Source organism: Vicia villosa, linkage group LG2, assembly GCF_029867415.1.
Source record: "Vicia villosa cultivar HV-30 ecotype Madison, WI linkage group LG2, Vvil1.0, whole genome shotgun sequence".
NCBI classification, from domain to species: Eukaryota; Viridiplantae; Streptophyta; class Magnoliopsida; order Fabales; family Fabaceae; genus Vicia; species Vicia villosa.
The window spans coordinates 95,483,396-95,508,014 of record NC_081181.1 but is presented as its reverse complement, the minus strand read 5'-3'; the positions used below and the strand labels follow the sequence as shown (position 1 = coordinate 95,508,014).

General features: G+C 35.9%; 4 protein-coding genes across 5 annotated transcripts; 2 read left to right on the top strand and 2 right to left on the bottom strand.

The window, feature by feature from the left end:
- Nucleotides 1-7,904: 7,904 nt before the first annotated feature.
- LOC131649623 (protein MAIN-LIKE 1-like) lies at nucleotides 7,905-8,747 on the top strand. Its single transcript, XM_058919375.1, has 3 exons — nucleotides 7,905-8,105; nucleotides 8,270-8,454; nucleotides 8,510-8,747. The coding sequence occupies exons 1-3, from the start codon at nucleotides 7,905-7,907 to the stop codon at nucleotides 8,745-8,747; spliced, it is 624 nt and encodes a 207-aa protein (XP_058775358.1).
- Nucleotides 8,748-10,189: 1,442 nt separating this feature from the next.
- Nucleotides 10,190-11,865, bottom strand: LOC131649622 (uncharacterized). Its single transcript, XM_058919374.1, has 3 exons — nucleotides 11,227-11,865; nucleotides 10,817-11,043; nucleotides 10,190-10,544 (listed from the first exon to the last, which is right to left on the bottom strand). Exons 1-3 carry the CDS (start codon nucleotides 11,863-11,865, stop codon nucleotides 10,190-10,192), a joined length of 1,221 nt encoding a protein of 406 aa, XP_058775357.1.
- A 2,847-nt stretch (nucleotides 11,866-14,712) lies between these two features.
- On the top strand, nucleotides 14,713-17,923 carry LOC131646473 (protein SRG1-like). Of its 2 annotated transcripts, XM_058916500.1 has the most exons (5): nucleotides 14,713-14,861; nucleotides 15,632-15,970; nucleotides 16,275-16,522; nucleotides 16,798-17,122; nucleotides 17,335-17,923. In XM_058916500.1, the coding sequence occupies exons 2-5, from the start codon at nucleotides 15,740-15,742 to the stop codon at nucleotides 17,593-17,595; spliced, it is 1,065 nt and encodes a 354-aa protein (XP_058772483.1). In that variant the 5' UTR covers nucleotides 14,713-14,861; nucleotides 15,632-15,739; the 3' UTR covers nucleotides 17,596-17,923. The 2 variants fall into 2 exon arrangements, with proteins under 2 accessions (XP_058772483.1, XP_058772484.1); XM_058916501.1 differs by lacking the exon at nucleotides 14,713-14,861 and having other exon boundaries at nucleotides 14,960-15,970.
- A 230-nt stretch (nucleotides 17,924-18,153) lies between these two features.
- Nucleotides 18,154-21,288, bottom strand: LOC131646472 (agamous-like MADS-box protein AGL30). The gene is made up of 11 exons (XM_058916499.1): nucleotides 21,154-21,288; nucleotides 20,848-21,061; nucleotides 20,630-20,689; nucleotides 20,518-20,536; nucleotides 20,366-20,430; nucleotides 20,173-20,188; nucleotides 20,030-20,091; nucleotides 19,800-19,896; nucleotides 19,658-19,705; nucleotides 19,449-19,573; nucleotides 18,154-18,696 (listed from the first exon to the last, which is right to left on the bottom strand). The coding sequence occupies exons 2-11, from the start codon at nucleotides 21,030-21,032 to the stop codon at nucleotides 18,270-18,272; spliced, it is 1,104 nt and encodes a 367-aa protein (XP_058772482.1). The 5' UTR covers nucleotides 21,033-21,061; nucleotides 21,154-21,288; the 3' UTR covers nucleotides 18,154-18,269.
- Nucleotides 21,289-24,619: the final 3,331 nt, after the last annotated feature.

The following is a 24,619-nucleotide window of genomic DNA, read 5'->3' as shown; positions in this document are numbered from 1 at the left end:
GATTAGTTGTCATTTAAACACAACAAAAAGTAAATAAAATTTAATTCGTTGGTATTCCCAAACCTGCACGCGTGGCCCAATGTCCTGACCGTCCAATCAGATTGTGGGGAGGAATTTTGACTTGCTGACCGTCCAATTAGAGTTGGAGAGAAGGAGGGAATTCGTTGACTCACGTATGGAGACATGACACGCGTGGAGGACTGAGCCCGTTTACTGTTCATCATCCCTACCATTGTTTCGTTTGAAAAATCCTTTTGGATTACCTGTGGATTTCGTTACAGATTTTTCCGCAGCAAAATCCCATGATTTTAAACCTGCAAAACACAACTTTAAACAAAACAACAAGTGCCCAGATCACATCAAAATCAATCCTTAAACACGAATACGACGCTCGTTTAGGCTAGAACGTCCTAGAAACGCGAGAACGAAGAACGTCTTCATTGATGCCCTAACAGTGGTGGTGCTCATTCTACACGTCGAAGCTTCGTTCCAATGATTCATATCTCCCCTATACTGCACACTAAGCTTGAATGTACAATTAGTTTTTCTTAAAACGCAATATAACGCAAGATACAAAAATCAAAATAGGGATGAATATGATGATCATGGAGCAAGCATTCTTAGTAGCATGGGACTGAGCTACGGGCGTATCCTTGTTCTATGTTACCTGAGAAGTGAATTGAGACAACCGATTGGACCAGATACTTGCTTGACCTCATGATATGATTTTTGCCACTTCCTTTGATTTTTGTAACTTATGGAAACCCTAGTTCTTGGCCAAAACTTTTCGTCCCCTCTCCATTAGGTCTTGTTAGGAATATATAGAGAGGTATTTTAGGTTAACCATTGGGCTTGGACATCAAGTAATTGGAGAGAGTGAATATTTGATTGAAAAATTACATTATTTCCTTCTAAATTTGGAAGAATATCTCTTCATAACTTGTACCAACGAAATTGGACTTCCATGGGATGCTCTTTGGGCCTTTAAGTGATTAAAACCAAAACCATGCATTTGAATTCAATTATTTTTGTATTTTATTTAGTTTATTTAGCTTTTAATTGAATAAAATCCAAATAAATGTAAATAAAATTCACAAAAATATGAAGATGAGTTTAGGGGTCTTTATTAGGCTTATGGTAATGTTTGAAGTCTAAATCTTAGGCCCAGTTGCTTGAAAGTCAAAGATTGGTCAATTAGGGTTTTGTAATTTTCTTGAGAACTGACCAACTTCTGAGCCTCGTATCTCCTTCGATTTTTATCATATGAACATGTTCTAGTACTTTTAAGAAACCTCAAGATGTTCTCTACAAGCCACTTTGGAAGCTTTTTTTCATTTGAGGATTTTATCCTTATGATATAGCTCTTAACAAAAAACAACTTTTTGCGATCTCCTAGAAGGACCTGTAATGTTTTGGCTCATATCTCCCATGCGGAAGCATTTCTTAACCTTGGGCCCAACATCAAAGTTGTAGAGAATCAAATTTCCTTGATAATGAGCTTTGGTTGAGGAATTTTTGATAAAGTATGAAAGAGATATGGTCGGTCAAAGTTAGGTTGACTTTCTTCTATAAACCCTAATTTAGTAACTTTGTACTTTTGTGGATTTTTGACCTTTTCTTGATTAACCATGATCAATACTTGATCAAATGGTGAATGATACTTCAAAATAAGGTTGTTGACAAAAAATCAGGAACTTTGACTGTGATTTGACCATAGTTTGACTTTTAGGTCAACGAGTCGATTGTTTATTATTTGGGTCATTGGGTGAGCAATCTTTTGAATCAGGGCTTGAAACTTGGCATGAGGGTACTTTGAACCATATGAGAGACCATGGAATCCACTTGAGGTATCAGAAGTTCAAATTCCTTGATTAAATCTGAAACCCTAATTTAGAGGCTGTTGTATAGGAGAGAGACTGCATGCTTCCTTCTTGTATATCTTTGAGCATTTGAAAGTCAGATGGACTGAAATATGAATAAATATGTTGGGCAAATTTTGGGGTATGGCAATTATATTATTACTGCGTGGTTAGTAATTCTAGGGAGTGATAACCTCGAACTGAATCTAGAATCACCTAGTTACAAGATAATATAACTGAATCTGATCACATGATTGTTGCACCCACGCACCTTTTATGGTACCCCTCTTGTTTCCGGTTGCCTGTTGCATGTTGCCTGTTGCCTTGTGTTTTTCACTGCAAAATAGCCAAGTCCCTTGAATACGAGGATACCTCAACAATGTTGCCCTCGGTTCATTCTTAAGATCATAGGTCCCAATGATGCTGCCTTCGATTCGCTAATATGATCTCGTCCCTCGAAGTTGCCTACGAAGTGTTGAGGTATCCTCTGGTTGCCTAACAAATGGCTATTCTGATCCTTCCCTTAGACTACCTGCCCCTCTATGGCAGGGACAGTCTTGTGGCGAACGATGATTCGACGACCCTTTAACCTCCAAATAAAAGGACTTCCTTACCCTCCTATGGTATGGATAGCCCTGAAAGGAAAAAAAACATTTTTCATCTAACCAGGTAATTTGCCCCTAATTGCTTTGCTCTGGTTTAAAATTATTTTTCTACCCTTTTTCTAAAAACTCATAAGGCTACGCTCATTTACGAGCTAAAGTCCTTATTTCTTCTTCTTCTACATTTCTAAACTTTTGGTTTCAAAGAGCAAAGCAATTAAGAGCCCATGGATAACTATGGATACAAAGGGTGCCTTACACCTTCCCTTTGTATAAATTACCCCCCGTACTCAGTTTCTTTTAAAAAAAGGTTTTTCATGTTCTTTTAGCCTTTTTATAATTAGGATTAAATAAAAGTCGGTGGCGACTCTTGCTTACCGCGACATTCCGATAAAAGTCAGTTCATCGTATTACACCATGATAGAAATATGATTAAAAACTCTTAAATTGAATGATTGTAGGTTTTGAGTTTCCATTGTTTGATTTCATGGGGTTTTACCCAAATTGATGAAAGTGATGATGTTATTGTGTGAAATGGAGAATGAAAGTTATGTTGATTTAATTGTTATTATAAGTGCTTAAACTGACCCATAAATGTGATGGGATTGTTGGGAAGATAGGGGATTTTGAATATTGAAAGTGGGTTTTCGTAACAATAACAAAATGGAGTTTTTGGCGTTCCAGTACAGAGGAACCCGGTTCCCATAAGGGGGGAACTGGTTCGCATATAAAAAAATGCAGTTTTCAGCGGACATATGGTATAGGAACCCGGTTCCCAAATTGGGGAATTCGTTCCCCAGTAGTAAAAATGAATTTTTTTGAAACTTCAAAATGTCGTAACCTTTGATCCGTAACTCCGTTTTGTGTGTCGTTCAAAGCATTAGGAAGCTAATGTGATTATCTATATAATAGGATTGGAATGGTTAGAACTTTATGAATTAATTATGATGTTGTTGTGTGAATAACATGTAATTTGGTGTATGTGCGTCATAACTTAGTGAAGCATGAATAACAATTGTTGACATGAAATGTGGTATAATATCCATGATATGCGTGAATGAATATATGCTATTTGAATGTATTTTATTGGAGATGATTATTGAAGATGCTATTTTAATGATTATTTGAATGTATTTTATTGGAGATGATTATTTTATGTATGCGTATGTAACGAACTAATGTTACATAAGATAACATGTGTTGATATTGTTACCTTGTGTTAATTGTTGATGTTGATTACATGATGAATGTATGATGTGCAATTGGTGAATAATTCAATGTGTGAATTATGTGATATGCTTTAATGTTAAGATTATATAGATAATTCTTAATTGCATATGTGTTGGTAATTGTATGTATACATGATGCTTGAATTTAACGAATGTGTATGTTGTTGTTGGTGGATACTATGAGTATGATGCATACGTGAGTGAAGGTATATTACTTGAATCGTATTTATGTAATATGTGAGTTGATGTTGAGCGATAATAATATTGTTGGCATGATATGTGATATGATATTCATGATGAGTGTGAATGATTACGCTAAATTATTGTGCCTTGTTGTGATTGTTATTCAATATGTGTGTTTTGTATAATTGGGGAATGATCATTGTGTGAATTATTATGGTATGTGGTATGTTAAGATTGTATGGATAATCTTAATTACATACTTTTTGGTGATAATTGTACATGCATACATAATCGCTTTGATCCTTGTGTGAAAATAGAGGCGAGGCTTTGTTTCCTTTGTGGAATTGGGAGCGGTGAAACTATGGGTTCACATGTTGGCTTTGATCCTTGAATGGAAATAGAAGCGGTGAAGCTATGGGTTCACTTGTTGGCTTTGATCCTTGATGATACAAACTACCACATGTTTATGTTCGTACTTCATTATATCTGAGTCAGTTGTGCCGTTGACCTGTTCACGCAAGGATAATTTTTAAAATGATGAAACAATGAAAAAAAATCTTTTCGATGCAGTAAGTTCTGTTTGTTTAAGTTTTAAACTCTATCCCGATGCTATTTTTAATAAAGCATGATGTTTGTTCTCACTTGAAAACATATTATTGACTTAAACTTTTGTTCATGTATATATGTATAGGTGTATTCTCTAATCGCGGGATCCCAATCCTCACGTTTGCTGTTTGGCTTAGACTTGCTTTGAGTTTGAAGGAAAAAGGTTTGAATACTTGTAGTATTTCTTGTAGAAGTTATCTGCTTTACAATATTATTCTTTTAATTATTATTCTCCTGATTTCTTTTAATTTGCAATGGTGCGGTAATAGCGTAATATTATTCTTTTAACTAACACTCTCCTGTTTTCTTCTTGCAGCCAACTGATAAATAGCCTTATTTAAGCCTTCGATATTTGTAGATCGTGAGCAGTGACAGATATAATTAGATTTGTAAGTGGTAGCCTGTTGTCGCACGTACGCGAAATGAACAGAGTCGCCACTAATATATTTATCCCAAAGAGGGAAAGGAATATCAGAAAACCTAGAATAAAGAAAGGATAAGAAAAAGGTCTTGCGATCAAAGATCGGGTAAGAAGTCGGTTACGCGAGGGGAAGGTATTAGCACCCCTCACGTCTGTGGTACTCCATAGGATCCACTTATGTTTGTTCTATTCTAAGGGTGTGTTATATATAAATATAAAGCTTAATTCTAAGGGAATGCATGCAAATGAAAGAAAAGGAAACACGGGGAAAATAAGGGATTATAAATAGTTGTGCTCGCTTAGGCCCCGCAACCTAATGCCTACGTATCCTTTTCAATAATCAGAGCGCCGTAGTTCGGCTCACATTTTTTTGTTTGTTTTTGTGTTTTTTAGTGGACGGAGTTACATTCGCAATCTAGCATCAGGATAGCAGCTCGATAAGTGGAGTCTTATGCGTTACCTATCTGCGACCGAAAGAAAGCAACATGTACGATTAAAGGGAAACAAAGCCCTGAAGGCAAGAGAGAGAAGAGAGAAGATTGGTTTGTGTTTTTTAGCTGTAATTCCATGATGAAAAAAACCCACTACAAGGTTTCGCATCACTTCCTTACTTTGTTTAGGTCTGAGCCTTTATTAAGTGTTTTGAGATGTTTTTGGTTGGGTGTCTTTTAAGGGGAATTTATTTGTGACTTGAATTATGCCTTAAAAGTTTAAGTGATTAGAGAAATACACCAAGGCCCACGCCTCAATAATTTCTCTAAGTAGCGGGTAAGAAATACACTAGGGGCCTACGCCCCAATCATTTCTCTCACTAAGTAGAAAAGAAATACATTGGGGCCTACGCCCCAATCATTTCTTTCCCACAATAGAAGAAGTATTAGCATGATTCGCGTCGTACTTTATTAAATGTTTTAAAGATGAAAAAGAAAAAGGAAAGAAACCTAATCTAATATGAACTAAAAGAGATTCTAAATCCTAAATTGTCAAGTTATGATTCTACCTTATGTTATAGGGTTTAAGGGAAAACTAGCCTAAAGTTATGGAGATTATAGGTCCTAAATCTATGGGAACATATTACAAGATAAAGCTACAATCATAAGCAAAAAATCAATGTAAACAATGATACAAAATTAGTACAACAATTGAATTAAAGTATCTTGAAAATATAGCACTAAAGAATGAAAACAAATGATTCAAAATATAATGCTAAAATAAATTTAAAGGCTATTATTTTTATGATTTTTATGAAGAAAATGATTTCTAATTTAGCAAAAAATATTTAAGACAAATAGCCTAAAACTAATATTTTTGTGATTATTTTTTATGAACATTTTTATATGTCAAAAATTATATCAAAGTCTAAAAATGAATATGAGAAAAATAGGGTTTTTATTGCCTAAAAAAATAGTGGAAAAATTCTAAGTAAAAACTAAATTTCACTAATTAGAAAGTAGAGCCAGGGGTGAGAGTTGAATCTATTGGTGTAGGTAGCAGTTGGGGCGCAGGGCCCAGTCAATAGCCCAAGATAATTATTGTTACAGATTTGGTTAGCAACAAAAAAACAAAGGTGTGATGGGCTCAAGGGGTACGCGAATAGCAACAAATCCGTCCAAGGCCCAAGAGACATTTCAGCTTTTATTTCAAGCATTTTTAGATGCCAAAAAAAAGGCGCTTGGACCTCAGAAGGAGGTGTAATTTGCGAAATTCTGGGCCCAAGATGTTAATGTTTTTTTTGCAGCTTTTGGGTGTAGAAAAAGAGAAAAATTTACTTCCTACCCCTACAATTGCCCGTATACCCCTACAATCAAAAATTTTGGACGAAATTACCCTCATATAAATAAGTAAAATTTTTCTCATTTCCAACTTTTTACTGGTTTTGAAGCAAACACTCTCCATTCTCTCTTCGAAACACAAACCGGAACGCTTCAGAAAACACTTCCGGTTCACAAATCCACCAAACCGGAACACATTTGGTAAGTGATCCGGTTTACATAATTTCTCCCGGAACGCATCTGGAAACTCTTCCGGTTTGTTGTTTTTTCACCGGAACACTTTCCTCAACTCTTCTGGTTTGTTTCCAACCACACCGGAACACTTTTGAAATATGTTCTGGTTCGTTGCTATCTCCACCGGAACACTTTTGTTAACTGTTCCGGTTTATTTGAAACACAAACCGGATCCTTTTTTGGAACTGTTCCGGTTTGAATTTTTGGTGATTTTTTTTCTTTTTTTTCCAGGAAAATGCGTACATTAGGACCTGATGGTAGGCCACATACCCGCCGCCGCCGCGACAAAGCTGGTCCCTCTAACCCACCACAAGAGCCAGCACAGCCACCACCGCAGCCACCACAACAGCCACCACAGCCAGTTGGATATCCTGGTGGACCATCAGATTTATCTTTACTTGTTCGGTACCAAGACCACGTTGCTCGCCGTTTATGGTACGGCCAGGTAAGTAAAATTAATTAATTTATTTTAAAAATAATTCTTTATTATATTTTCTAGTGTGATTTTTTTATTTATTTTCAGGAAATAGGTCCTAAAAAGGAGCTTAAAGTCGCAGGACATGGGACGAAGCTCCAGGAGAGTGCCTCCGATTCTCCCACCAGAGATTGAGGTTATCGTGCGTGGGTCAGGTCTGGCTTCTCTTCGGAGAACTAGCCTGACCAAGATAGACGTTAACCTTGTCTCAACATTTGTGGAGAGGTGGCATGTTGAGACATCGTCATTTCACATGCCATTTGGTGAGATGACGATTACATTGGATGATGTTGCCTGCCTGCTGCATTTGCCTATTTGGGGCATGTTCTGGTATCCTGATGAGCACGTCATAGAGGAGATGGTTGTTGATCTTGGCTGCGAGTTATTGGGAGTGGATAGACGTGCCATGGCTGAGCATGTGCGTTCATGCAGGGGAGCTTATAACTCACTGCAGTGGTTGTACGACAGATTTGTGGAGTACCGTGCTGCTGGTAGTTAGGCCTTCGCGACCAGGGCATACCTGATGATGTTGGTAGGTTCTACTATTTTTGCGGATAAGACATTTACTTTGGTCGAGGCCCGGTATTTGCCACTGTTTAGAGACCTACGTGGGCTTAGTTCCTACAGTTGGGCATCTGCTGCACTGGTCACTCTTTATCGCCACCTTGGAGATGCATCTATGTTTAGTTGCAAGCAACTCGGTGGATATCCTACTTTGCTACAGGTATTTATGTTATTTTTAATTAATTGTATGTTAATTCATATATTATTATTTATATTATTTAATATATATATATATATATATATATATATATATATATTAATGTATATGATTTAATTTATTTGTTAACAGTGTTGGATACATGAGTACTTTCCTACACTGGGAAGGAAAGGAGAAAACCAAGGCCATCTGACAACCAAGGGCTTCCGCGGGCGATGAGATGGTCCTACAGGCAAGGAGCCATCAAGGTGGATGCGTATAGACCGATATTGGACCAGTTGACACCTACAGACGTCGTATGGCGCCCATTCGAGGATCATAGACCTCATCGAGCTTTTAACGAGCTATCTCTGTATAGAGGTTTTCTTGTTTGGGGGTGAGTTACATGTGCCATACTTACCCAACAGGTGTCTTCGTCAGTTTGGTTATCGCCAGTATATTCCGCCTGTACCTCCTGCATATACGCTCAGCAATGATGAGATTGCTGTGGAGTGGATTTCCTATGTCCAGAGTGTGACAGATGTGATTAGAGATACCGAGCCAGTGGGATACCCTCATGAGACGGTTGATGGATATTTAGAGTGGTATTACCGCGTGGATTTCCTATATTCCGCCTGCACCTCCTGCATATACGCTCAGCAATGATGAGATTGCTGTGGAGTGGATTTCCTATGTCCAGAGTGTCGCCCCCACCTAGTGCGCGTAGAGAGGTTGCAGTTCCTGTCTTTGATGCAGGACCAGCTGATCCGGATTGGGCTCGTGCCTCCATATTGGTTCACCGTTATCTCCGACAGGTAGAGGCAGAGGAGGATGATGTCGCGTATGCTGATTTATTTGAGGTGTTACGCATCGCCCATGAGCATTGACTATTTTATACTCTATTTTATATTTTATGGTATATTTATTTTTATGGTATATTTTGGTATATTCTATTATATATTTTATTTGTTATCATGTTTTAATGTTAATCTTTTAGACCTTTTTGTTCTATGTTTAAATATTACATATAACTAAAAAACTTGATGGTAACATATAAATAAAAACTTCTTCTAAGACGTTTTTAGTTAAAATATTACATATAAATAAAAGTCACCTAATCTAAATTAACACTTGATGGTAACATAGGCGTAAGATGGTGCCAATGTTGAAGACGTCCAGCAAATCCTAACATCCAAGATGTCGCCGCTTAAAAACGAAACTTCATCCAATCTAACGTGACGGGTCGCAGTGGGAAGCCTTCTTTCATATTAACCTGATTTCATAACATAAAAATAAATAATTAAATAAATAATTAAATAAATAATTAAACAAATAAATATATATAAAGGTTACCCGAATCCAATGATTCCTGTTGACAAGGCCAATGCAATATGTAGGAGCCCTTGGAAAAAATGTTGTTGTCATGGGAAAAAAAGTCAAGCAAGGGTTACCTAAATGCACAAGAATGACGTTATATCGATTCGCTATCAAATAGCCCATCTCTGGTAGTGACATCCATTTCTTACAAATCTCTCATATAAGTCCTTCTTTTCTCTTAATTCCATGTCCAAGTCACGACGAACCATTGCCCAACCATCCTCACTATACCCATGAAACGATGCAATGGCTCTAAATCCACAATTACCATCTGCTTCAACATTAACAATCTCGGTAATATATGGCCTAATATGACAAGGAAACTGAAGAGTGAAATCCTGGTTCTTTGATTGTAATTGCCTCTTTGATTGTGATTGCTTCCTGGAAGTTTGTGATGCTTGCAATTGTTTTTGTGAAGATTGAGACGCCTGATCAGCATACTCAAAACCCGAAGGATCCCTATAAACATCATACCCAACTGGTTTCTTCCCTTTCCTCTTCACTCCGCCTTTAGTTTTTATTTTCTCAGGTGGTGGACACAATGAAGTTGTTGTGGGATATGCAATTTCACAAACCCTACTTTTCAATGCTCTTTTTCCAACAACATCTAGTGATTTAAACCTTCTCCACAATTCATCAATTGCATTACTCATATCCACTTTCGAACCAGCTTCCTCATCTAAAGGCAAGTCACCTTCCATAGATAGTATCCTCCATTGAAGATGAACACTTTATATTTGTAATGGGATTCCAACAACAATCAATCTTCCCATATCACAAGCACAAGGTAGCCCATAACTTGTGCTCATAGTACAACCACATACTTCCCTACTATTTAACACATAATCAAGCCTCAATAACTCTTCTGCAATGCGTCTCAAAGCAGCTCTCGATACTGAACCACACATATTATCATAAAATGGACTAATGTGTGCGTGCTCAACCTCATAAAAACTTTTTTGAAACGAAGCTCGAATGTTACCTATTTGTATTTTTAGGTTAGAATTCATAGCTTCCCAAACTTTGACCATGTCACCAAGGCTGTTCCCTATCATCTGCTTTAGCTTCCAATGTGCAGATTCAACCCTAAAATAAACAAAGAAAGTATAAAAAAATAATACTTTAATAATTAATACATAATAAAAAATTTAAGAATTATGACATACCGATTAGTCGTGGTGTTACCAAAATGAAGCACTCGATTAATCCATGCGCCTATAAATCTTTGCCTATGTGGGATCAACCATGTGTTCTTCACGTAATCGAGGAAGTCATTACAAGCAAAGCATGCTTGTTCAAGATATTGCAACCGTACACCGTACTCAACCTCATTACTAGCTCATACAACATCTTTCCACAATATGCCTATCGTCTCTTGCATGTCTTTCATCACATATTCTTTGCATTTCATCCCAACATTTTTGTTAATATGAAAACGACATAGCAAGTTATGCGACGTAGGAAAAACAACTTCAACTGCTTTCATCAAAGCAAGATCTCTATCCGTCAGAATCACTTGTGGAACCACATCTTTCTTCACAAACAATTGCTTCAGCTTATCCAAGACCCAACAATAACTCTTTGTCTACTCACACTCCATATAAGCAAATGCAACCGCAAATGTTAACTCGGTCGATGTCATACCAACTATTTCAAACAGAGGTTGTCTATATTTGTTGGTCTTATAAGTGGCGTCCATAATCAAGACATTAGGAAAAAGATTCAGCAACTTCACCGAATCTGGATGAGCCTAAAAAATATCTCTCACAACTTCACAATCATCCCGTTTCCTACTCCAATAAACATAGTTCGCCTCCTCTATAAGCTTAAGCAAATGCTGTATCTCACTTCTTGGACCTCTTATCTCCGCTTCAATCACACTCTTATGCTTGTATATTTGCGTGATCCGAGTGACGTTCTCAGGATCTCGCTCTTGCAAAGAAATCAATATGTGTCTAGGCGGAACATGTCTCTTTGTCAAATCAGCAACATGCTGCTTCTCATCAGTTGTCAACCTACCAACAAATGAATGACCTTCTAATCTATCTGGTAAACCATGATTATGAACTCCACATTTTACATCAACCTTCCATCCAGACCCATCTTTTGCCGGAGTCGATTTGATTTTGAATGGACATCCACATCTCTTAGTAGCACTTTGAGTCTCACTTTTATCCTTATATTTTCCACCTTTATCGCACCCAAATATCACTTTGTTACTTCTTCCTCTTTTGCCTGTTTCGGTGTCTGAACGCGCGATAATAACTGTCACTTTATTGTTGATTCCGGTCTCTTTAACCCAACAGATAACTTCTTCCCGTGTGACAAATCTCTCTGAAGTTGTGAAAACATCAGTGGTATCTATAGTTGTCTTGTTTTTTCGACAAATTTGGAGCGGAACTTCCATACTTGAAAAAAAAATTAAAAAAAAATCAAAAAAAAAGCAAACCGGATCACATTTCCAAACTGTTCCGGTTTGTTAGCATGTTCACCGGAACACTTTCACCAACTTTTCCGGTTTGGTTTCAATTGAACCGGAACACTTTCCCAATCTGTTCCGGTTTGGCTTTCGTAGTACCGGAACAGTTTTAAAATGACTTCCGGAAATCAAAAATGTGAACCGGATGTCTTTATGAAAGCGTTCCGGTTTGTAATTTTTTAAACCGGATGTCTTACCTTAGGTGTTCCGTTTTAGATGCGCGTAGGGGTGCAGATTTCAATTTTTTTGGGTTATTACCATTTTTGCCCCCTGCCATATAGGCGACTTTTGGTTTACCTCCCTGTAAAATTTTTTTTTGTAAAAGTAACCTTGCCATTTCAAGATTCTGTTTTTTTAGACCTTGGCAGGAAATGGCACACGCCCAAAGCCTATGTGGCGTGCTTAGTGGCATTTTTTTTCTTTTTTATTTTTTTTAATTTTAGCTAAGCTGACGTGGAATTATATTTTTTTATTTTGATTTTTTTTTATTTCCACGTGGATTTTCTTTTATTTATTTATTTTTTTTCAAAATTTTTTTTTTAATTATTTTTTTAAAAAAAATATATTTTTTTATTTATTTTTTTTAATTTTTTTTAAAAATCCGTAGGTAAATTCGCAGGTATTTTAAAACCCGTAGATAAATCCGCAGGTAAATCCGCAGGTATTTTAAAACCCGTAGGTAAATCCGCAGGTAAATTCGCAGGTATTTTAAAATCCGTAGGTAAATCCGCAGATATTTTAAAATTCGTAGGTAAATTCGCAGGTATTTTAAAATCCGCAGGTAAATCTGCAGGTAAATCCGCAGGTATTTTAAAATCCGCAGGTAAATCCGCAGGTATTTTAAAATCCGTAGGTAAATCCGCAGGTATTTTAAAATCCGTAGGAAAATCCGCAGGTAAATCTGCAGGTATTTTAAAATCCGCAGGTATTTTAAAATCCGTAGGTAAATCCGCAGGTATTTTAAAATCCGTAGGAAAATCCGCAGGTAAATCTGCAGGTATTTTAAATTCCGTAGGTAAATCCGCAGGTATTTTAAATTCCGTAAGTAAATCCGCAGATATTTTAAAATCCGTAGGTAAATCCGCAGGTATTTTATTTGACAAAAAAAATATTCGTAAAAAAAATAATTTTAAAAAAAAATATATTTAAAAAAATATATATTTAAAAAAATAAATAAAAAATAAATAAAAAATAAAAATAAAAATAAAAAATAAAAAAATAAAAAAATAAATAAAAAATAAAATAAATATGACGTGGAATTAAAAATAATAAAATATAAAAAATATAATTACACGTCAGCATATTTGAATTTTAAAAAATTAAAAAAATATAAGAATTACACAATCAGCATGCCACGTATGCAAATGGCATGTGCCATTTGCTGGCGAGGTCTAAAACGACAGAATCTTCATTTGGCAAGGTTAGTTTTGCAAAAAAAAATTTTACAGGGTGGTAAACCAAAAGTCGCCTATATGGCAGGGGGCAAAAATGGTAATAACCCATTTTTTTTTTACTTTTTGAAAAATGGTAAAAAATAAAATGGTAAAATGGTTATTAGTCTTTGAGGGTAAAATTGCCATTTTTAAAAAATTGTAGGGGTATGAAGGAAAGTGTAGGGGTAGGAAGTAAAATTTTCAGAAAAAGATGATGGTAACGGGCCCAGGGACATGGATCAATCTGGCCCAGATGTTATCTTGATCCGATTCACAAATTTGATATATGAATTATGATAATTCCCGATCAATAACAATTAATCAGGCTTTAATGATTCCATTATTCCCTAAACTTACAATTAATCCTAATTCAATTCACATTTAGACTATATACTAAAATAAATGAATAAAATTAAATAGAAAGGGGAGAAGAATATACTAAAATAAATGAATAAAATTAAATAGAAAGGGGGGAAGAATATACTAAAATAAATGAATAAAATTAAATAGAAACTAAGGTCTTGCATATGTTTAAAACTTGTTTTTCTGTTTGTATTCTTCAATTTGCCAAATTTATTCTTCTATATAAATCATTTCTGCAAGATTTTGTTGTTGTTGGTTTTCAATTTATTCTTCAATTTTACAAAATGCTTTTAAAATTATGAAAGTGAAATTGAAATAGATAATACAAGATAACATTATGAAATAAATAATAGGATAACATAGATAATAATTGTTTCTACCACTATATTTGAAATTGAAAGTGACTGGTAATGCAACACTTGAAAAAGACAAATACACGTGGTGGTGGTGGTGGTGGTGGTGGTGGTGGTGGTGGTGGTGGTGGTGGTTGAATTGTCATGTTGTGTCATTGTAAATTTGTAAACTAAGTATTACAAATATAAAAAATGAAGTGACGTTTAATTTGTAAGTGAAATTAAATTAATTGGTCTAGGGGTCAGTGAGTTGTATAACCGGAATCCGTTATAAAAAAAATATATTAATAGAGCAAATATTGAAATTGTGAATGTTGTATAACCGGAATCCGAATCAGGTTATGTTTCATCTCTTTTATTTTAAATTATACTGTTGTTGACAAATGACAAGTCTCTTTTAATTTGATCGATAATTATTTATATATTATATATAATGTAAATTTGCGATCATTAAATTTTTGCCCAGGCTATATAATTTTTCTGGCTTCGCCTCTTGTCACTTGATTTTCAAAAATAGTGTAAAGCACTTGTTAACAAGATGCTTAAAAAATTAGCTATTAATTTAAGTAATTATACATTTTTAATTAAGTGAGCATGTGACATTTTTAATTCCGTCTAAACTAGGGTCTTTCTTTAATGTGAAGAAACGTGCTCGGTCTTTTTTTTTCCTTAGCCAATATTGTCAAAGACTTGAATAATTTTCATTCAAGAGTTTCATTTCATTTAAATTAGGGTTACCCAAATCATCATTGAAAGCTATCTTAAGCTAATTAAGGTATGAAAAATCTCACTTTTACGTTAACATATTCATTTGTTCAAATTTTTTCGGCTGTTTATATATGAATATAGTTGTTATAAATGAACTGATCTTGGGGTTGAAAATATGCTTATGAGATCTATGTTGAAAATGATCTTTGGTATGTAGTAGATCACTGAAATTGAATTTCCTTATACATTTGTTCATGTCCAGTCAAGACTTTAGTAACACACTCCCTTATACGACTCATGCTTGAGGGGATGTGTATATCTGCGTTCTTTTAGAGGATTCTAGCAAAACACTTTCCTTTACACAAATCATGCTCGAGGCCAATGTACATGTCCGGTCTTTTTGATCAGGTTCTAGAGTGGGTCTGAGTCAACTCGGATCTAGTAGAACCCGTCCTGCTTTGACTAATTTATCCAGGGGAGTGAAACTGGACTAAGATAACTAACAAGTCAAAATTGGTTATGTCGACCTAAGTCTGACATAGGTCAATATTTGATGAAAATATGATTAAGACATTTATTACGGAGAGAGGATATCATGATATGAGATATGGGACAATCAAGCCTGATTCCCAATCATCATTAAGATGCTATAACAATTCAGACCAATTGCATTGAATGGTCTCTAATGGACTTTCTTGTAAATCGGGTCAGAATTGCTATATAAGGAGGAGAATGCAAGAGGAAAAGTCATTGACAATTCGCGATATTCTTTAACTGCGATTTTGATGATTTCCACTAGTAGAGCTGTTAATTGAAACAATTTGAAAAAATTTGCAGTTGCTGATTTAGTTTCTGAAAAAGGGAACATATTGAGTCAACTTGGGTACAACATATGTAACTGAAGCCCTATCAACTTAAGAAAGAGGGTTCATCACTTGAAGAACAATGTCCAAGTTTGGAACCTCATTATTGGTGCCTTCTGTACAAGATCTTGCAAAACAAATCAAGACACAAGTTCCAGAACAATATCTTCATCCAAATCAAGACCCTATTGTTGTATCAAATGCAACTTATTTGCAACAGGTTCCAATCATTGATCTAAGTAAATTGACATCTGAAGATGCATTTGAGGTAGAGAAGCTAGATCATGCTTGTAAAGAATGGGGATTTTTCCAGGTTTGAACCATTTTTCCACAACTGTCTTAAAATTGATACAGCAGAAATTTGTAGACTTGTATGACCGATTCAATATCAGCAGAGCCGTCTCTGAGGGCTTGCAATGCGGGATACCGCACAAGGCCTAAAATTTATCACAGTTAAACTGTGGTTTAATAAGGCCTCTAAAATCTGTTAAAGACGGCTCTGAATGTTACTAGCTAGGAAAATTTACTTGTTAATGCAGATCAACACTATATGTTTAGTTTTTGTACTTTTATTTTATTAACTTTGTAAGATTTTCAAAAAATAAAATTGAGTGCAGCTGATTAATCATGGAGTCAAACCTTCGATGGTGGAAAATGTGAAGATAGGTGTTCAAGAGTTTCTAAGTCTTCCCGCGGAAGATAAGATGAGATTTTGGCAAACCCCAGACGACATAGAGGGCTTTGGTCAATTGTTTGTTGTATCTGAGAATCAAAAGTTAGAATGGGCAGATTTATTCTTCATGGCAACTCTCCCTTCGTCTGCGAGGAATCCTCGCTTATTTCCTAATATTCCTCAACCATTCAGGTTTTATAGCTTTTTCTCATTTCCATTTTGTTTGCTAGTCACAATGTTGTTAATCGAGGATCACAAAATATAGTTGTGTTCAATATAGCTGTTACTTGACAATATTTTGTACTAAATATCGTATTGCAGAATAATAGTGACATGTTTAAACTCTACTATTGGTGCCAGTTAACAATATTTGCTAACCGTCAATCTTCGTTTAAACTAAAAAATTTCTTCTGCTACTTGAGTGATTAAAACTATATTCCTCTAACAAATTTTGTTTCACATTGCAGAGATGATTTAAACACCTATTGCTTAGAGTTGAAGAAAGTTTGCCTCACAATCATCAAGCATATGGAAAAAGCTCTTAAAGTTGAACCAAATGAAATGCTAGAGTTGTTTGAAAATATAAGTCAATCCATGAGGATGAATTTCTACCCTCCTTGTCCACAACCAGAAAATGTCATTGGATTGAATCCTCATTCTGATGCTGAGGCCTTAACAATCCTTCTCCAAGCCAATGACATTGAAGGTCTCCAAATTAGGAAAGACGGACAGTGGATTTCTATTACACCACTCGCCAATGCCTTTGTCGTAAACGTTGGAGACATTTTAGAGGTAATTGGTAGAAAATTAGTCATATATATTTACCCTCTTAAGTGTTTTTATGAGTGTGTAAGAATCTGAGAGATTTTGACATCATGGGGGTCTCGTAGCCCAAACTCGATTAGTATGGGCTGCTCGGCCGTGTATATTAGTGGTTTAGCCTTTTTGAGATAATACTTAAAGACAAAATGGACTAACCCAAAAGAACTAATGGTTTTGTGCAGATTATGACGAATGGAATTTATCGGAGTATCGAACATCGAGCTACAGTTAACTCAAAGAAAGAGAGGATTTCTATTGCTGCATTTCACAGACCCCAATTGAGCAAAGTTATAGGCCCAACACCAAGTCTTGTTACTCCTGAAAAGCCGGCATTGTTCAAAACAATTACCATGGAAGATTACTACAAAGCATTCTTTTCTCGCAAGCTACTTGGAAAATCATGCCTTGATGTTGTGAGAATTCAAAATGAGAATAGTAAGTGATAAACACAGTATACGATTATTTGGCTTCGACATCAACATGTTCTGTTATAACAGTTACACCATATGAGGTATCAGAGGAACGACAATTCAATAAAGCAGATTTGTAAATATCATGAGAATTGAAAATTATATTCTCGAACTCGATAGATAATGTGCCTCAGAAGAGTTCCTCGGCGTTGACAACAAATACTAATTCGTTATAGGCGTGGTGTAATGCAACTTAATTATCATGTTGTTTTTGTTAAGTGACAAGTGAATATGATTTTCAAATCATTACAAGGGCATCGATATCTTATGCTAATCTTATGTTTTCTTGATATTTCTTAGTATTGTTCGAAAATTTTCCAAGGAGTGACACGGATTAATTCTGTTTTCACTAAAAAATGACTAGTCAATTCATTGCAGGTTGAGATATTAAAGTAAATAATAACTCGAATTTCTATTATTAAATAATAACTCGAATTTCTATTATTAAAGAATAACTCGAATTTCTATTATTAAAGATTTGGGAAGAATAAGTATATACTTTGCAATTACACTATAAGTAATTTTCTCTCTATTGTAAGTTACTTACAGTTCTAATATGCTACCAAAAAGTGCAACAATGCAGAAGGAAATCATGCAGGAATATACCATAAAACAAGGAAACAAAAGAAGAAGTAAAAAAAAAGCTTCTATGTGAAGCCAAAATGAACTTGTGGAAAATTTGGCTGTGGATACAAATTTTCATCAAAGAGATTAACAGCACAAGGACCTGAATTTGAAGTCCAACCATGGTGGTTAGATTGATCAAACCCTTGTTTAGGTGCTTCAAAGTTTCCATTGACATGGTAATTATCTACTTGGTTTTCATGTGGATTATTATTATTCATCCCTGTTGTAGCTGGTTGAAGCTTCATATCATTCATTATGTTGAAATTGTTTGGAATGTATGAAAACTGTCCATTAAATGGCAATCTCACAGGAGGTGCTGTAGCATTATTGCTCATGTCACTAAGAACACAATTTTCTTGACTGGAATTGGATATGTTTGGTTTGGTGCTTGAGCCAAGATAACTTGCATAGCTTCCAAATGATGAGCTTGTTGAGCCCTCTACATCTCTAAAAGATAGAAAGGAAAGTAAGTTTGATCAGTAGAGTTAGAGATAACAACTGAAAGGTATATGTGTTAATTTCATCATTCATCAGTTCCATTATGATATTCTTTGCATCTGTTATAGCTGAAATTGGTTGGAGATAACCCATCCCTACAAAACCGGTTTGTAGGATGAGAATTACTGCCACTTATAAGCACGTGCACAAATTAGTTATTGTCCGATGACACACTCCCTCACACTTAGAACTGGTTATCTGGAGCATAAAAATAACTGGTGGGTGACCTGATAGCAGATATTTGATAGCAGGTGACCCAACGAATCTTAAACCATATTCTGATACCATGTTAAGGAATGTGATTGAGCCTAACTCATCTCAACAAAAACAACTTGTAAGATGAGGATTGCTGCCACTTATAAGTATATGTCCAGACCATATATTATCTGACGTGAAACTCTTAATACTCCCTCACGCTCATGACTGGACATTTGGAGCTTGGAAATAAATGATGGATGATCCGATAGCAGAAACCTGATAGCAGGTGACCCAATGGATGTTAAATAAGATTCTAATACCATGTTAAGGAATGTGGTTGAGCCTAGCTAATCTAAACAAAACCGACTTGTATGGTGAGAATTGTCCCCCTCTTATAAGTACAGATTTAAATTATATATTGTCCGATACGAGACTCTTAACAATTACTATCAAAATAATTCAAGTAGCCTTAGAAATTTGAACATCAAGGAAAAACAGCTTACTTGTGGAGAAGCAAGTTTGGTTCTTCAGGAAGTACTATATTCTGACTATCACCATTAACCATCCATGGAAGAGATTGAAATTGCTGTGGAGTACTCATTTTGTAGGGAACATGCAATTCATTGAACTACAAGATAGAGATATTTCAGCAGTGCTTTATTAAATTCTACATCATTAGAATTTAAAACAAGCTTACATGACAGTTATTTACCTGGTTATTGCATTGAAGTGATGCTAGTTGTTGTTTTTGTGCATTTTCCTATCAAATTATGCAGAGTTAATCAGTAATCTAATTCTGCTTTTCTGATTATGGTATATATATAATGCTAATCATTGAAAAATCTTTTGCATACCTTCTGAGTATGAATTTGATTAAGAGACTCTTTGAGTGAATTTTCCATCCGTCCTAATTCATCCACACCACTAATTTTCTCAATGTCATTCCAATGTCTGCAAAATCCAACAACAAAAACTTGTTCTTGAAATTTGCTTGCAACTATAGGATACTAATTAGGATGTTTCATTATGATTTAGTTATTAACACGAAACGATAGATTATGCATATATAAAAATAAAAAACGACCTTAGTCGCTCTTGAATCTGAGAAATTCGGTTATGTAATTCCTTAGCTTGATCGCTCAAATCCTGTATAAATCCAAATAGTGAAGAAAATAACATTCAAAGAGAAAATGAAAGCGGAAATGAACAAGAAAAAGAGATGTTTACCTCAACAGTTTGACTACTGTAACAAAAAAAATAACGAATATTTCAGTTTCAACTTAGTATATAAAAAAACAATGAAAAAGAAACTAAATGCAAACTCTCGAGTTCTTAGTTCAATAGGTTGAACCAGTTCACTCATATTTTAAAGAACATTGGTATGGATGATGTATTGCTAAATTAGTTGCAGCAGGCCTACCTTGTACCATAAAAGTCTTGAATAACCACATCATGATCTAACTTCTTAAACGTTTTCTTTAGTGCCTGAACTCTCAAACAAAAGATCATTTCTAAGAATGAGTACGAGGAAATAACTAATGCTTTCAAACCATTTGTAAGAAAATGACTCACTTCAAGACTCTCCAATTTCCTGTTACAATACAAGAGAAGAGAATTTTATCAAATTCTTATACTATAAAACTGCTTAAATAATTTGGCTTATGAGAAAGGTTTTTAACTGCACCTCTTTGCCCTTTCTTGTGAGGTTAGTTGAGAAAACTTTGCCATCACCTCCTCAAAGTTGCTACATCAATCAAAGTAGAGCACATGATAATTAGACAACGAATGATAATCAGACACGTCGACACTAATAAAAATTTAAAAGGTTAAATTAATTGAAACACGTGTCAGACACCTGACATGTCTTCTTTAAGAAGTGCATACATGCATGCACGTAATTACCTGCGTCTCCCTGTGCATAATGAAGGTTTTCCACCAGGAGAAAACATGAGAAGTATAATATCTATATCACACAATATAGATAATTCACTAGCTTTCTTCATTATTCCATTCTTCCTTTTTGCATACGTTGATTGTCGACCATTTGTATTCTCCAACCTCTTTATCTTTAGTTTCACCCTCCCCATCCTACAAATTCATAACCATAACATGCAACCTGAGAAAAAGGACGAACAATTCACGTGAAATGTGAGAAGAGAAAGGACACAGAATTAAGAAACAAATTTGTACGATGAATAGTGAATTTACAATGAGAGTTGAAGGATTGATAATCGAAAATATTGTTGGGGTAACGAAGGATTTAATTGAATGATAGAGGTAAGTATTATAGAGATTGGATGATGATGATGATGGTGAACACTAGAGGGTGACCAGAAAAATCGGTCATTTGAAGCGTGCGAGAGAATAGGGGGCTGTTAGAGATTTCGTTTGATTTCCCATGTCACCAACTTACAAACCTATTTCACTTGTGAATTCTGACTTCTCAACATTATAAACCATGCAATTCTAAAACCTTTTCATGTCCTACCATCATCATATCTAGAGTTGTTAAATGGCTGGCCCGGCCCAGCCCACTTCGATCCGGTAATGTATAAATGGGCTAAAATGGGTCGGCCCGATAACTAAATGAACTACCAAAATTGAGTTTGATCCTGTTTCTAATGAGCCATGCAGCTTGACTTTATTTTTAATGGACTACCAAAAATGAGTTGAGGCTATATATTAATATTATAGTTTTAATTTTATTAAAGGATGTAATGAACAAATGCTACATAACATAAATAGAGAGTAATTATAAACTTAGTTAACGTGATTTTTAAAATATCCATCAAATCAATATACATATATATGAATATCATAAAAACATCTATGTAAAAGTATAGAGTAATTAAATATCATCTGTAATACTTATCAAATTTTTTATTTTCCTCACAACCATTTCTTTGATCACATCATCTTGAAAACATATATTCATCATCTATAAATTTTTTATCAATTGAAAACACAGTTATGCAATCATATCGTAAACCAATCTCTTTTTCTCCAAAGTTAACTAAAATTATTTTATAAATTTTTAAGGGCCAACCCTAAAGTCTGACTTTACCCATAAAAAACATAAGCCTGGTGGGCTAGGCTCGGTGGAAATGCCAAAAAGATAGGATTGTATTTTTTTAATATTTTTGCAGCCTGACCTGCGCTAAAATATAAGGCTTATGTGTCGGCCCAATGGATCAAACTCGTTTTGATAGCTCTAATCATATCATTCAATTCATCATAGACCACTCCACTTGACCCATGGTATAAAACTCAGTTCACATGCTAAGGGTAAGGTACATTCTCTGACCTCCACTTTTCAACACACTTATCTTAAATCTTGAACTGACTTGGACGTTGGAGTGTTAAGCATACATGTCTGTCCTGCGCCGCTGTTACAAAGATCAATACCATCATTTTAAGGTCTTCAATTATCCATTTGCATCCATTAATTTGGATAAATTACCCCCCGAATTCAGTTTCTTTTAAAAAAAGGTTTTTTCTGTTCTTTTAGCCTTTCATTAATTTGGATAAAATAAAAGTCGGTGGCGACTCTTGCTTACCGCGACATTTCAAAAAAGTGAGTTTACCGTATTACACTTTCCTTCAACCATGCAGTCCCATACCTGCACAGCATCAGGATTCCTCTCATTCTGATGTGGCGGCTAACCCTGCCTTCTTCGGCCTCGGGTGTTACACACACTTCTTGAAATCCTCTGAATTACACCATATCCATAATCCACTTAGTTTCATTACTATGTAACAGTTCCTTATCTGCGGTTGTCCAGTTACAACACGTTTCAGAACTTCTATTTGAGCGTTCAACATCGACTACTACTCGAGGTTGGGTACTTCCTAGAGTCAAGCCTCTATTTACTATATCATTCTGGGTAAGATCCATTTAACACGTCTTTAGTCACACACTACGGTTCCATGACGTCGAAACCCCCTGACTTAGAGATTCGTCTCTCGCCATTGATTGCCACAGCGCATAACTTGTTATGTCTTTCCTTACAACAAGTCTTGTTGCTTAACTAGTATAACGATCCCTTCATAAACGCGTTGCAGCTTACGATAACTCTGTCAGTTTAACACCACTTCTTCCGAACCAAACAGCTTCATTCTCTTAGCGCAACATCACCTCTGATAACTCGTGCGACTTACTGATATAACAATCCTCCCATAACCACACTCCATTCACACCATCATCTAATGTTTGTTCCACCTCTGAATATGACACTAGACTGACTTCCTCGGCGGCTGCATCCTTCATTGCAGTGCTTCTAACAGTCAGAGTGTAGCCACAATGCAAGAAATTGCACTTTGCACTTCGAACATCTCTCTTATAGACTCCTTAGCAGTTATCAAACCAAAATGTCTATGCTTTACCAAGATTGACATTTCTTTACTCAGAGTATTTACAGACACTCTACCAGATACATCACACATCGAACTAGTCCAAGATACAATTCGCATATTCCATCACCGGTCACCAATGGTACATGATAACCACTCACTATGTTGACCAGGATATCATGACCGCACATGAGTCCCACTCTAGACACTCATGCAAAATTTCCAACTTAACACTTCATGAAACGAGAACATCTGCAAGGTATAATCTGACTCTAACTCGCGCGAGCACGATCGTTCAGAGTCTCTGTAAGCATAGTATCGGATCTTGATCCATCTCACCATCGCCTGTCTAGTTATTCCTCTACTATCGAGCGTGACATATGGATCTTTATTCCACATACCTTATGAGAGTCTGGATCTGCGTCTCACGAGTGCCAAATCAAAATTCTACCTTGAGCTTCAGATCACCTTTGTCCCACACATATCGGAAAAAGGATTACTCACGCATCTTGTGCACGATAGCGATGTTGTGGCATTATACCCATTTGATAGTACCGACATGGTGGTCCAACTCCGAGGCCGTGTATCCAGGTAATCTACCTCAGTGGCGTATAATGATCCCCACGCGTATCCTATAGTCACAACCGACAAGTGTCTGAACAGGCCTCCAATAGGTTCATCACTCCTCAAGTCCTTCGAATCACACTACTCAGGATGCTAAAACCTGAGAGTGCTACACATCAAGGTTTACTTACTCGGAAAGTCAAAACACCAAGCACGAAGATTTGAAGTTCAACTTCGGATTACCATGCCGTGTGCGTACCCACTCGTGCCACACATGCATGAGATTCCAAGGATAATTCGGTTCAGGTAGGAATACCACGGTTCCTAATAACCGACGCAGCTGCGATCATCCTACTGACGTTTCGGATAGGTGCTAGTTCTTATTTGCCTGAACGCCCAACGCCAAGCGTAGTTCTATGGCTTCACTCGGGGTCAGATGAACCATAACTAACAAGAACTTAGGTTACTGGATTTCACGCTTCTATATCATTCCCTATTTCATCTAGCATAGTTCTAGATCTTAAATACAAAATGATAAGAACGGAAAAACATGTCCTCTTCTATCGACAAGGTATTCAAGCTTCGCCCATTCGTTAGTTACCATATTCGTACATTTCACCAACCTTTACTAGGTAACTACTCTTGCTTAGGGTACTTCAAGTTGGATCAGGATCTAATACTCCGCCCATCCAATTACTGTCCGTACCAGCACAATTAGAAAGGTCTGACTCCCCTGTCCGCATTTCCAAAGGTCATCCTG

Bases quoted from the DNA above. Each gene is read 5' to 3' on its own strand.
- LOC131649623 (XM_058919375.1), top strand. From the start codon at position 7,905: ATGATGTTGGTAGGTTCTACTATTTTTGCGGATAAGACATTTACTTTG. The intron at 8,106-8,269 runs GTATTTATGTTA...TACACTGGGAAG, and splicing joins GATATCCTACTTTGCTACAG to GAAAGGAGAAAACCAAGGCC. The intron at 8,455-8,509 runs GTATAGAGGTTT...CTTACCCAACAG, and splicing joins GCTTTTAACGAGCTATCTCT to GTGTCTTCGTCAGTTTGGTT.
- LOC131649622 (XM_058919374.1), bottom strand. From the start codon at position 11,865: ATGGAAGTTCCGCTCCAAATTTGTCGAAAAAACAAGACAACTATAGAT. The intron at 11,044-11,226 runs GTGAGAGATATT...GAGTGTGAGTAG, and splicing joins AACGGGATGATTGTGAAGTT to ACAAAGAGTTATTGTTGGGT. The intron at 10,545-10,816 runs GTGGAAAGATGT...TGTTTATTTTAG, and splicing joins CAAGAGACGATAGGCATATT to GGTTGAATCTGCACATTGGA.
- LOC131646473 (XM_058916500.1), top strand. From the start codon at position 15,740: ATGTCCAAGTTTGGAACCTCATTATTGGTGCCTTCTGTACAAGATCTT. The intron at 16,523-16,797 runs GTTTTATAGCTT...TTCACATTGCAG, and splicing joins AATATTCCTCAACCATTCAG to AGATGATTTAAACACCTATT. The intron at 17,123-17,334 runs GTAATTGGTAGA...GGTTTTGTGCAG, and splicing joins ACGTTGGAGACATTTTAGAG to ATTATGACGAATGGAATTTA.
- LOC131646472 (XM_058916499.1), bottom strand. From the start codon at position 21,032: ATGGGGAGGGTGAAACTAAAGATAAAGAGGTTGGAGAATACAAATGGT. The intron at 19,706-19,799 runs GTATGCAAAAGA...ATAATTTGATAG, and splicing joins ATCAAATTCATACTCAGAAG to GAAAATGCACAAAAACAACA. The intron at 19,574-19,657 runs GTAAATAACTGT...TCTATCTTGTAG, and splicing joins CACTTCAATGCAATAACCAG to TTCAATGAATTGCATGTTCC.